This window comes from Protobothrops mucrosquamatus, unplaced genomic scaffold, assembly GCF_001527695.2.
Source record: "Protobothrops mucrosquamatus isolate PMUCROS unplaced genomic scaffold, P.Mucros_1.0 scaffold2047, whole genome shotgun sequence".
Taxonomy (NCBI): Eukaryota; Metazoa; Chordata; class Lepidosauria; order Squamata; family Viperidae; genus Protobothrops; species Protobothrops mucrosquamatus.
In genome coordinates this window covers 1-10,407 of record NW_015388154.1, presented here as the reverse complement: position 1 = coordinate 10,407, position 10,407 = coordinate 1, and the positions used below count along the sequence as shown (strand labels likewise).

The 10,407-nt window shown below is 38.0% G+C and overlaps 1 protein-coding gene across 1 annotated transcript in view; it reads left to right on the top strand.

Annotated features, from left to right (window-relative positions):
- Positions 1 to 9,100, top strand: part of AARS2 (alanyl-tRNA synthetase 2, mitochondrial) — a 29,018-nt gene extending 19,918 nt beyond the window's left edge. The window contains exons 17-22 of the mRNA XM_015823916.1: positions 373 to 481; positions 2,797 to 2,919; positions 3,946 to 4,056; positions 5,090 to 5,173; positions 5,597 to 5,707; positions 8,067 to 9,100. Coding sequence (XP_015679402.1) covers positions 373 to 481; positions 2,797 to 2,919; positions 3,946 to 4,056; positions 5,090 to 5,173; positions 5,597 to 5,707; positions 8,067 to 8,231 — 703 coding nt within the window. The 3' untranslated portion in view covers positions 8,232 to 9,100. The remainder of the gene's footprint in view (positions 1 to 372; positions 482 to 2,796; positions 2,920 to 3,945; positions 4,057 to 5,089; positions 5,174 to 5,596; positions 5,708 to 8,066) is intronic.
- Positions 9,101 to 10,407: the final 1,307 nt, after the last annotated feature.

The following is a 10,407-nucleotide window of genomic DNA, read 5'->3' as shown; positions in this document are numbered from 1 at the left end:
TACATTAGCAATATAAAATGATACTTTGTAACTTAACTGCCAAAGAGAAGGATAGTTTAAAAATACTGTCAACATATAGATTTTTGTTCTTATTTTTCTTCTTGCTCCTTGGTTATTTATGATTGCAAACACTTGAAGTTCAGCACAGATGAACTATTTATTGACCTAAGCTGGTAGGTGGTTTGGCCCTAGAAGGTGGGAGATACCCTCTTTTAGCCACAAGGGGAGATTGGAGGCTGTCTTTTCTCTGCCATTTACTGTTTCTTTAATAGGCTTATTCCAAAGGTCTTTTATATGTTCTGAAGTGGGCTTGAGATTTTTGACTCCTTTCAAAATGCAAAGTCTATTTGCTGCTCCTTCTCTCTCGTCCAGACACCTTCTGCAAACAGGAGATGTACAAGATTTCACCATCATCTCAGAGCGGCAGATGGTTAAAGGAATCAGCCATATTGTTGCACTGACAGGAGAGCAAGCCAGACAAGTAAGACCTTGGTGAAATAGCTGCTAGACCTTTCCAAAGATACAGATGCCGGTGCTGTTTATACAGGCCCCAGGATCTGCTGTCCTTCTCTTTCCCTTTGATCTGCATTGTCCGGAGAGGGGTGCCCTTTCCAATGTTCACCTGTTGCCTCCAGTCTCATGCTGGAGGCAAGCACTATGCTCTTTTCTTTCCATCTCTGTTCAAATTCTGGAATTCAGAATCACTTAAACAAGTTTGCAGTATTGCAGTTGAACTAATTCCAAGTCCTGCTTTGATTTGTCCTCTTCTGCTCTCTTATAATCTGTTGGGTAATCTGCAATTGGTGTTGGAGAATATCTAAGTTGGAGAATATCTAAGTTTCAAATTCAAGATGGAATAAGATTTCTGACGTGATACTAATATCATAACCATTCTATGCAGATAGAATAATTGTTAGGGTCAGTTCCTCTCCACTTTGTCCAAGCTTTGTCTTTCTCTATACTTAAGGAGGAGGGTAAAGATAAAATAGCATAAAGTGGGACTTCCGGTTTTGCACCGTAGCACACAGCCGATGGATTGCAGAGCCCCGCACTTCACGGCTAGTTTCACCCTGCCAGGGGACCCTAAATGGGTCTAAAGACACCCCGGAGAGGCGATGAAGAAAGGGGCACCCTGATGATCGTGGAATGACGGCGGTCATCCCGCTCAATGTGGGGGAAGCCCTCTAACCCGACAGGAGAAAGGCTGGCCACACCTCGGTGACCAGCCCAAGCTACTTGCAACCGAAGTCCAAAGCACTAACCAGAACAATGGTGAACAACGTGCTTGAAACTGAGTGAGGAATTCGATCTTCTCTCTCCTATTTTGTATCTGATTTCCTGGAAAAGACTCCCAAGAAGCAACAACTCTTCGCTTTAAAAGCTGGAAAATGAACAGCTACTGACACCTAGTGGAGGATTAGAGAAAATTATAGCTGCATTGACTCAGAATTTGGCAAGACGCCCAGAAATAGCAAAAAACAGCTGGAAACAAAGCATTGGGCTATCTACTACAGAGTGAAATTATATGTATATATTTAGAAACTCTACTTTATTTGTCTTTTTTATCTCCAACAATATCTACAAAAATACAACCTGGCAAACTAAATGTACTGATTTGGAAAGCGACCTGGCAAAAAAAGAAGATTAGAATTAGATTTAAGAGATGTGATTCAACTTACCAGATGGAATACTATATGACTAAACACTTGTTTGAATACGGTTAAAAAATATAAGGTTTGGATATAAAGAGGCCCTTTAGTAAGATTGCTAGATGGTGTACTATATGATTAAATATTTGTTTGAACATGGTTAAAAGAATAGACAAAGCTTGGACATAAAGGGGCCCTATAATAAGAGGGATAAGAAATATAAGTAGTATAATACTTTTATAATATATGAAATGTAAAAATATTGAGACAGTGTTTGAAAGAAAAGTTTGGATATTCAAAAGTAATGAATTTTGAGAAAATTAAGAGTGGTTTCAGAACTGACGGGAAATTAAGCTTAAATAAGAATCTTGAAAACAGGACATATAATGACTTAATAAGATGACTTCTACAACTACAATTGAAACATAAACCGATTAGAAAAGAAGTAATATGTTGATGTTATTGTTATATGTACAAATACTAGAAAAATGTTTATACCCAACTCTGTATATATTGAAAGTATTAAGAATTATATTTGTTTAATGTAGACAAAAGGAGAATATTACTGGAAAAAGAGAGGATCAAGGAAATATCAACTAACATATTGAACAATTATAGAAATTAATTATTATTGATTGTTTTTAAATATATGAACCCAGACAACACATTGTTCACTAAGCACTAAAGATTGTTATTGTAAAAAATTAATAAAATATGTTAAAAATAAAATAAAATAGCATGAAGTAGAGCTGTAGAAGGAACAAGCTTCTGCCCATTTTGTCCATGTCAACAGGTTTTTACATAAGGGGTGGTAAAAATAGGGCAAGACAACAGGTTTTTAATAATAAAGGCTATCTCTTTTCTTCAGTTGTCATCTCTCCCGTTCAGCTTTATTCAAAACTCCTGAGGCTTTTAGTCTGTGCAAGTGCTTATTTTAGTTTCACCGTAACTCTCCCACCAACATACATACCTCTAGGAGCAATCTCCTTTCCTGATCTCATTAATTTCACCCCCTCCTTAGAATGCATTTGAAATGTGTTTTCTGGCTTTTTTCTCATCACCAACAAGCAACCCACTGTATGCTCTCATGAATAGCAGCCCTTTTTCCAGGGATCCAGTAAATAAGGTGATATCTCTATTTCTATAGGCTCAGGATATTGGCCAGTTCTTGGCCACAGAGGTGGATTCACTTGCTACCCGAGTGAAAGTGGGAGGAGCCTCAATCAGTGAATCGCGGCGAATCTCCAAGGAAGTTGGTCATCTGACTGATGTGAGTAGTGCCCGCCTACTCAGAAGAATTCAAAAGAATTCACAAGAGGTTTTTTTTAATGCTGTCACATGACCTTATTCTCACACTAAGCTCCTAGTTGTCAGGTAAGCTTATATTATCTGATACTTGTTGAACGAATGGAAATAGTATATTATTTGAGGGTAGGATATCTGATTTTAGGTCTGGATCCTTTGATAATTTAAATGTTTATTGAAGATTGCCCTTTCCCCCCACCCCTATATGAGGTCAATATACTCAGCATAGATATACTTGTCATTAACCTGGAGGAGCCCTGGTGGTTAAAGTGCAGCACTGCAGAAAAATTCTGCCCATAGACTGGAGTTCAATCCTGATGGGGCTCAAGGTTGACTCAGCCTTCCATCCTTCCGAAGTCAGTAAAATGAGGACCCAGACTGTTGGAGGAAATATGCAAATGATGCTTAGATTGTAATTTGCCAGATGAGTGCTGTAGAGTGCTATGGGGCAGTATAGAAGTGTAAATGTTATTGCTATTGCTAACCTGTTTCAAGGGCTTCATTTTTCTCTCTGACTGACTATCATCCTATTTCTCTTCCTTTGATTTCAGTAAAATGACTGGCCAGCAACATGCAGGGATCAACATGGGGGATCTCTCGCACAAACAGCACAAACAGGACCCACTAAAGCAGTGTTTCTCAACCTTGACAATTTTAAGGCATGTGGACTTCAACTCCCAGAATTCCACAGCCAGCAATGCTGGCTGTGGAATTCTGGGAGTTGAAGTCCACATGCCTTAAAATTGTCAAGGTTGAGAAACACTGCACTAAAGAATGTCATTTTTTTATATCAATGTATTGCACATCATGCCAAAATGTCTCTTGTTTAAGAGTAAAATTAAGGTTCATTCACTCAAACAAACTCTGTCCTTTTAACTACAGAATTTAAAAAAATATTCTGCCTTCAGCTGCATTGCTGGAAAATCCTTTCTCCCATCTGAAAAAGAATCTGTGAAATGGAAAGGCATAATGGAACTGATTTGTTTTACAGAGGGTGGATACTACCAAGATGCCTCAGTGGCAGAAAAGAAAACTGCAGGCTTCTCTCAAAACACTGCAGCAAGCAGCCAATAATGCCCATAGGAAAATGGAAACCAGACTGGTAAGGATCCAGCAATGCTTCATTTTGGCAGGCATGACAGAATTTCATAGTAAGCTACAAAAATTTAAATAAGCAAAGAGGCATAATCAACTAATAGTCTTAATAAAAACTAAATGACAGTTAACTCATATTGTGACAAATTCTGAGCTGGAGGTTTATTATGCTGACTTCAGAATGACAAATATTGTAATTAATTACATATATGGGTAGAAATACATTTTAAATAAATGAATATATAAAGAAGTGTAGTAAGTGACACCATTCCCAAATGAAGTCACATCCTTCTATGATATATAAACTGTCATATACTTTGAATAACTAAGGGGACTGATCCAAGAGAAACTCCATGGCAGAATTCATAGCATTCTCCACCATTGGCCCTGTTGGCTGGAACTTCTGAGATTTGCAGTTAGTAGCTTCAGCTGCTACATAGAAACAGGAGGGAAAAAATGTTGATGAGATACTTGTTGTGGGGAAGGGTGAGTAATCTAATAGAACAAATTCTGAGCCTGGTTATCAGGAGGTTCAGCTTATGATAGTTTTGTGAGACAAGAGCTCAAGAACAGGTTAACAGGTCTTTTTTGAATAAAGCATCAACTTTAGAGATGAGGAGTCCTCTTTTTATACTTAATCTCATGATTTGTTTGTAAAGCAAAAACCAATAAGCTTTCCATGATTATCTGACTTAAAGAATATTAGTGAAGAAATAGATCACTGCTGAACTACACTAATCTGTCTGGTGTAATATGGAACTTCCTACCATTAATTTTATATGTATATGCATATATACATATATGTATATAGAAACCAGAAAATATGGATGTTTTATAGCAACCATTTTATTTTATACATACATAGTCCAAGGTCTTATGCTCTTGCAGTGGGATTTCCTGCTTGCTTTATATTTGCTATTTCTAAAGCAATCATTAATTCAGATGCCACTGATATTTCATTGACAGTCTCACCTCTCTTCTGTACATTTTATGTCAGTTACCCAACCATTATTGATGCATTTTGTACATTCTTTCCCAAGGCTGCAGAGAAGGTGCGGGACTTGCTGACAAAGTATTCCAATGAGCCAGTCATTATTGACACTATTCCTGCTGAGACACCCTATGTGAGTTTTAACCAACTGTGGATTTCTCTTAGAAAGCAGCATACCAGCCCTTGGCCATGCTGAAGTTGTTTTGGCAGTCAGCAGATTAAACTGGCTTCCTCAAGTGTTAAGCAGCTTAGAGCAGAGGAAGGATCACGTCTGAACTGCTCAAATAGTGTGAGTGGGCTGGTTGGTTCTGAACCCTTTAATGATTAGTTTCCTCCTTTTACAATTCTCGTGTTATATAAACTGAAAACCTTCCTATTCACCATTTCTCAACCTAACTGTTGTTCATTTCTCTGTCTCAGTCCAGGGTATATTGCACTGCTTTATAACATGATACAATTTAAAATATTGAAGACTTCTGCTTCTTAAATTCCTTGATGAAAACAAATAATTTTTTTGAAGGTGGAGTTTTATTTTTATCTTTTGTTTTTATCCTAGATCTTGATGAAAGCAGTCAATCAACTGTGTAACAAAGTACCAGGGGCTTCTGTGATGTTGCTTAGCTCACCAGTACCAGGCCAGGTGTTTTGTGCTTGCCAGGTATCCAAGGTAGGTGGGATTCCCTGTGATTCTGAAGTTTCCATTATTCTGAAAGGATAGAAGCAAAATCTTCATGTTCTTTGAATGAGAACAAATTTTGAAATGTGTTTTTTCATTTAGAAAATTTTTCAAAATTTTCTCTTAATGTCATGGTTTTTACTGATCATAAAATTTTGATTTTCATTTTTTGAAATGGCCCAGTAAACTACTAGAATGCTTGTTTGCTGTCGAGGTTAACACATCAGGCTAGAAACCATGAGGCTGTGTGTTCTACTCCTGCCCTAGGCACCAAGCCAGCTGAGTGACTTGGGCCATCCCCTCTCTCTCAGCCCTAGGAAGGAGGCAATGGCAAACTACTTCCAAAATTGTACCAGAAAACTGCAGAGACTTATCCAAGCAGTTGCCAGGAGTCAACCTTAACCCTAACATCCTTACAGTAGAATTTCATCACCATTGTGTCATATACTAGGTTATAAAGCAGACAAACATTTCAGTTTTTCATTCCACGAAAACGATCTTGGCCCAAAGTTTCAGTCTTCCACTTTTAGTTACATGTGGGAAATCACATATTGGAGATGATTGTTGTTATGGTGATGGAATTTGGCCAAACAAATCAGAGATGCTAATTAAGGCAGGGCTAACATAAGAAAAGTTGATCAGAAGAAATGACTGATATTAAAGGAATGGTAGCCACTCTCAATATGCTGTCACTGAAACTATAGGAAATGGATTTATTATTTCTTAAATAGTTTGCTTGTTGCTCATATATCCAAAGAATGTCCTCTTTAATATTCTAAACCAGGGGTCCCCAACCTGTGGGCTGGGGCCCGGTAGTGGGCTGCAGTCTGCTGGCCACTGGGCCGCAGGATAGGCTGGCCAGTGCGCGCGTGTGTGCATGCACACACACCCCAGTTGCGGTAGCGCTGCGGCCATGCATGAAAACAGGCCGTCGCACCACAGGGCATGAAAATGGGACACCGTTGCGCTGCAGGGTGCGAAAACACCGCTGTGCTGCAGGACGCAAAAATGGGATGCCATGTCACAGGGCACAAAAACACCACCACACCATGGGGCACAAAAACAGGACACCACCGCACCGCAGGGCGCAAAAATGGGATGCGGGGTGCAAAAAACGGGCTGCCGCCCGCACCGTGGGCGCAAAAATGGACAGCGTTGTGCCGCGCAATAACAGAGTAGGGCTAGCGAGTATCACGCAAGTGCTAGCCCCACCCTGTTTGCATCACGTGCATCCTTGTGGCCCCACGCACGTGCATGTAAAATGCTTCCCCCTCCCTTTCCCTCCGGTCCGCCAACCAAGAGGTTGGTGACCTCTGTTCTAAACAACCACATTAATTTACAATATTTTAGTTATCAATTTGTACTACTTTCAGAAATATGTGAAATCCGATCTTTGAACACACTAATATATGAAAAAATATCAGTGGTAGATGATTTATATCAGGGTTTTCTCTTGGTGATTTATTAAATTGCTTTAATATACCAATAGTCCTTGACTTACTACCATTTGTGTAACAACTGTTCAAAGGTACGACAGTGCTGGCTATTTATGACAGTCAGAGCGTTCCTGCAGTCACGTGATCAGATCCATGAATTTGGCAATTAGCATGTATTTACAAAGACTGCAGCATTCCAGGGTCACATGAGCATCATTTGTGGCCTTCCTAGGGGGTTTCCAACAAAGTCAATGGGAAAAGTCGAAATTTCTTAATGACCCCCCCACACGATCCACTTAATAACCATGGCAAAAAAATAATAAAATTAAGTGTGACTTAATGACCTCATCACTTAGCAACATAAATTCCGATCCCAAATGTGGATGTAAGCTGAGGACTACCTTAAATCAGTTCACTTTTGATTTCCCTTAATGTCTAACAAAGATTGCAAATTGTCAAATTGTTCTCATTTCCATATAACAAAATGGACAAAAGTGGCTTCTTATGCACAGTCTCCATTTAATTCAACCATCTTTTCTTGCCACAGACCACATATGACCAATAGCCTTTCCACCAGTATCTTAAAATTTCTCCTTCCATTACTCATCTTAATAAACATTCTACTAAAGTATACAAATTCAGAGAGCCAGATTGGTGCAGTGGCTAAGGCCCCAAGGTGGAAATTAGGAGACTAGGGTCTCAACTAACAATAAAATATCACCTACATACAAAAGTACATGTAGTCCATAATTCAGGGCTATTCATATTATCATACACTTTCTCTAAACCAGTTAATGCACAGTGCGCTTCTTTTTTCACATGAATACATTTCTCAATGGCCTGCTGTAGAGCAAAAATTTGATTGTCATTCTCAGCAGTTCATCTATGTTTTATTAATTTGTTCCCTTTCTTAGAGTTCATTATCAAAGGCTTCAGCAGCTGACTGGGCTCTCGCTGTCTGTACTCAAATGGGAGGCAAAGCAGAAGGTTCTGGAATTGTAGCTAAAGGCATGGCGAAGACCGATGATGTACAGATGGTATTGGTGGCAGCCCAGGAATATGCAAAGAATGTATTTTGATGCTTGATTGTGAGGAATCTGGATGTTCACTTGAATGATTGTGAATCTGTATCAACTTTGTACATTATGGTCCTGCAATCCTGCGGATTCTTCTGGATTATTGAATTGGTAGAATGATCTGCTTTGGCTAGCCGATGTATATAAAATAACTTCTTTCATGAAATACAATTTGCATATGATGTTAAGAAGAACAACAAAGATTATCCTTTGACCAGCCACGTAAGCACAAGGCAAGCCAACCATACAGGTAAATATAATCAACCTCTCAGAATAGCCGCTAAGAAAGAAATAACTATATTTCTTTGATAATAAAAGATATAAGTTTGTTGGCTGCAAGATGATGTTTTTTATTTAGTAAAACAAAAAGTATGCTGTCTCATTGGAACCATTTCCCCGACTATGCAATGGAACAAATTATTTCCAGGCAAGTATGCTATCTAGCCTTTCTCTGGCTGGTTGTACAAATTTTGCAAATAAGAATTACTTCGAAGGGAGCTTTTGCTGTTTAAAGTGCTTCATACAAATAATAATTCTGTTGCAAACCACTCTGAGCTTGTTATATCCAGATTTATCATCTACTTGTAATTATCTGCAAGGGTTTGCTAAATCGTGCCTGGATTAATTTTAAATGGATCACATTTACCACTTTTTTTCAAATCATTTTTTTATCCTATCCGTATCCTTTTTTAATAGTGCTCTGAAATCAAGACTATAATCTTATAATAATTTTTTGGGCACAGAGGGTGGCAAACTTGTGGTTTTCAGAAAAACAATTGTAGCAAACCAATTCATGGACAAAAATAGCAAATTTGGGCTGGCCCTTCATAAAGTCTCATAGTATGAGACCCTTTTAAGCCTTAGTTGCAGAACTATTCTCTTGTCATTGGATGGAAAGTATCAGCTGAGGCTTTCCCATAGACTCAGGGTCTACCCATGAAGTGTTTTTTTATATATATAAAAAAAGACTGTTACTGGAAATTCATAGTAGGACCTAATGAATCTTTCCTGGAAAAAGCACAACCTCTTATTTTTAGATTCCAATCTTCCTAAAAGTGTCCCTGATGATATTTTGGCAATCAGAGGATTTTGAGTTTTCTTAACTAAATGTTAAATCACCCCTGTCAACAACAGAGAAGGAAAATACATACATGTGTGTGTGTTCTTCATTACAATCAAGCACTGTCCTAATACATGGTTAACTAGCAAACATATAGAATATTTTACAATGTGGAGTCTTGGGGACTATATTCCTTGCTTCAATCAGCACTGGTACATTGGAAGTGAAGGAAACTCAAATCCATTTGGTTTGTTCATGCTTCTGAACACAGCAGAGCTAATGTCTTTGTTTGAATTCTGAGAAGCAAAAAAAATGTTTGCATTAGTGTAATCTTCCATCAGTGTCATCAATATGATATTCTTCAAAAAGAAAACAATTTTCACATAAAAGCTATGTCTATCATGTCCCTATTTATTTATTGAATTTATTTGCTGTCAATCTTGTAATGAAATGACTCACGCGCACCACTTTAAATGCACAGTTATAAGCCAAAATGCTAGCTTAGCCACATTCTCTATTTATGTTCCAGCTAAACAGCATTTCAGTGGTGTTTTGCTTATTTCTCAAACCATGGCCCAGAATTTCAAGAAATTTCTACAGTATTAGCATTACAAATCCTTTATATCATTTTTTTTAAAAGTATATTATTTCACACTTTTTAAAGACTTTCATCAAATCTAATATTAATAACTTCTTGAGTAAATAATAGTGGTTTGTACAGTATAATTGGTCTATTAGCAACAAACATTTTGCAACAGGCCTTAAGCTGCCTACAAATAAAATAAAAACTTAATGTAATTATCAGTAGAGGAGCATGTGTTAATTGTTCTTCAGTCTGCTGGCCCTTATCCATAGTACCTAGCCATTTCTGTGGAATTTTTTCTAGTGATGCAATTAATAGTTTTGTTTTAGACAAGCAATACTTGGAACGCTGTCTTCACTACCCAGGAACATCATCTCATGCGAGATAGTAGAGAAAATGCAATGCTCAAATCACTTTAGTAATGAAAAAACCCTGTTCCTTTAGATGTGATAATACTATTACTTTCATCGTCTCTGACCTAGTATTTTATGGGAGTTGGACTTCAACAACTTCAGAGGATATACATTCCATAATCT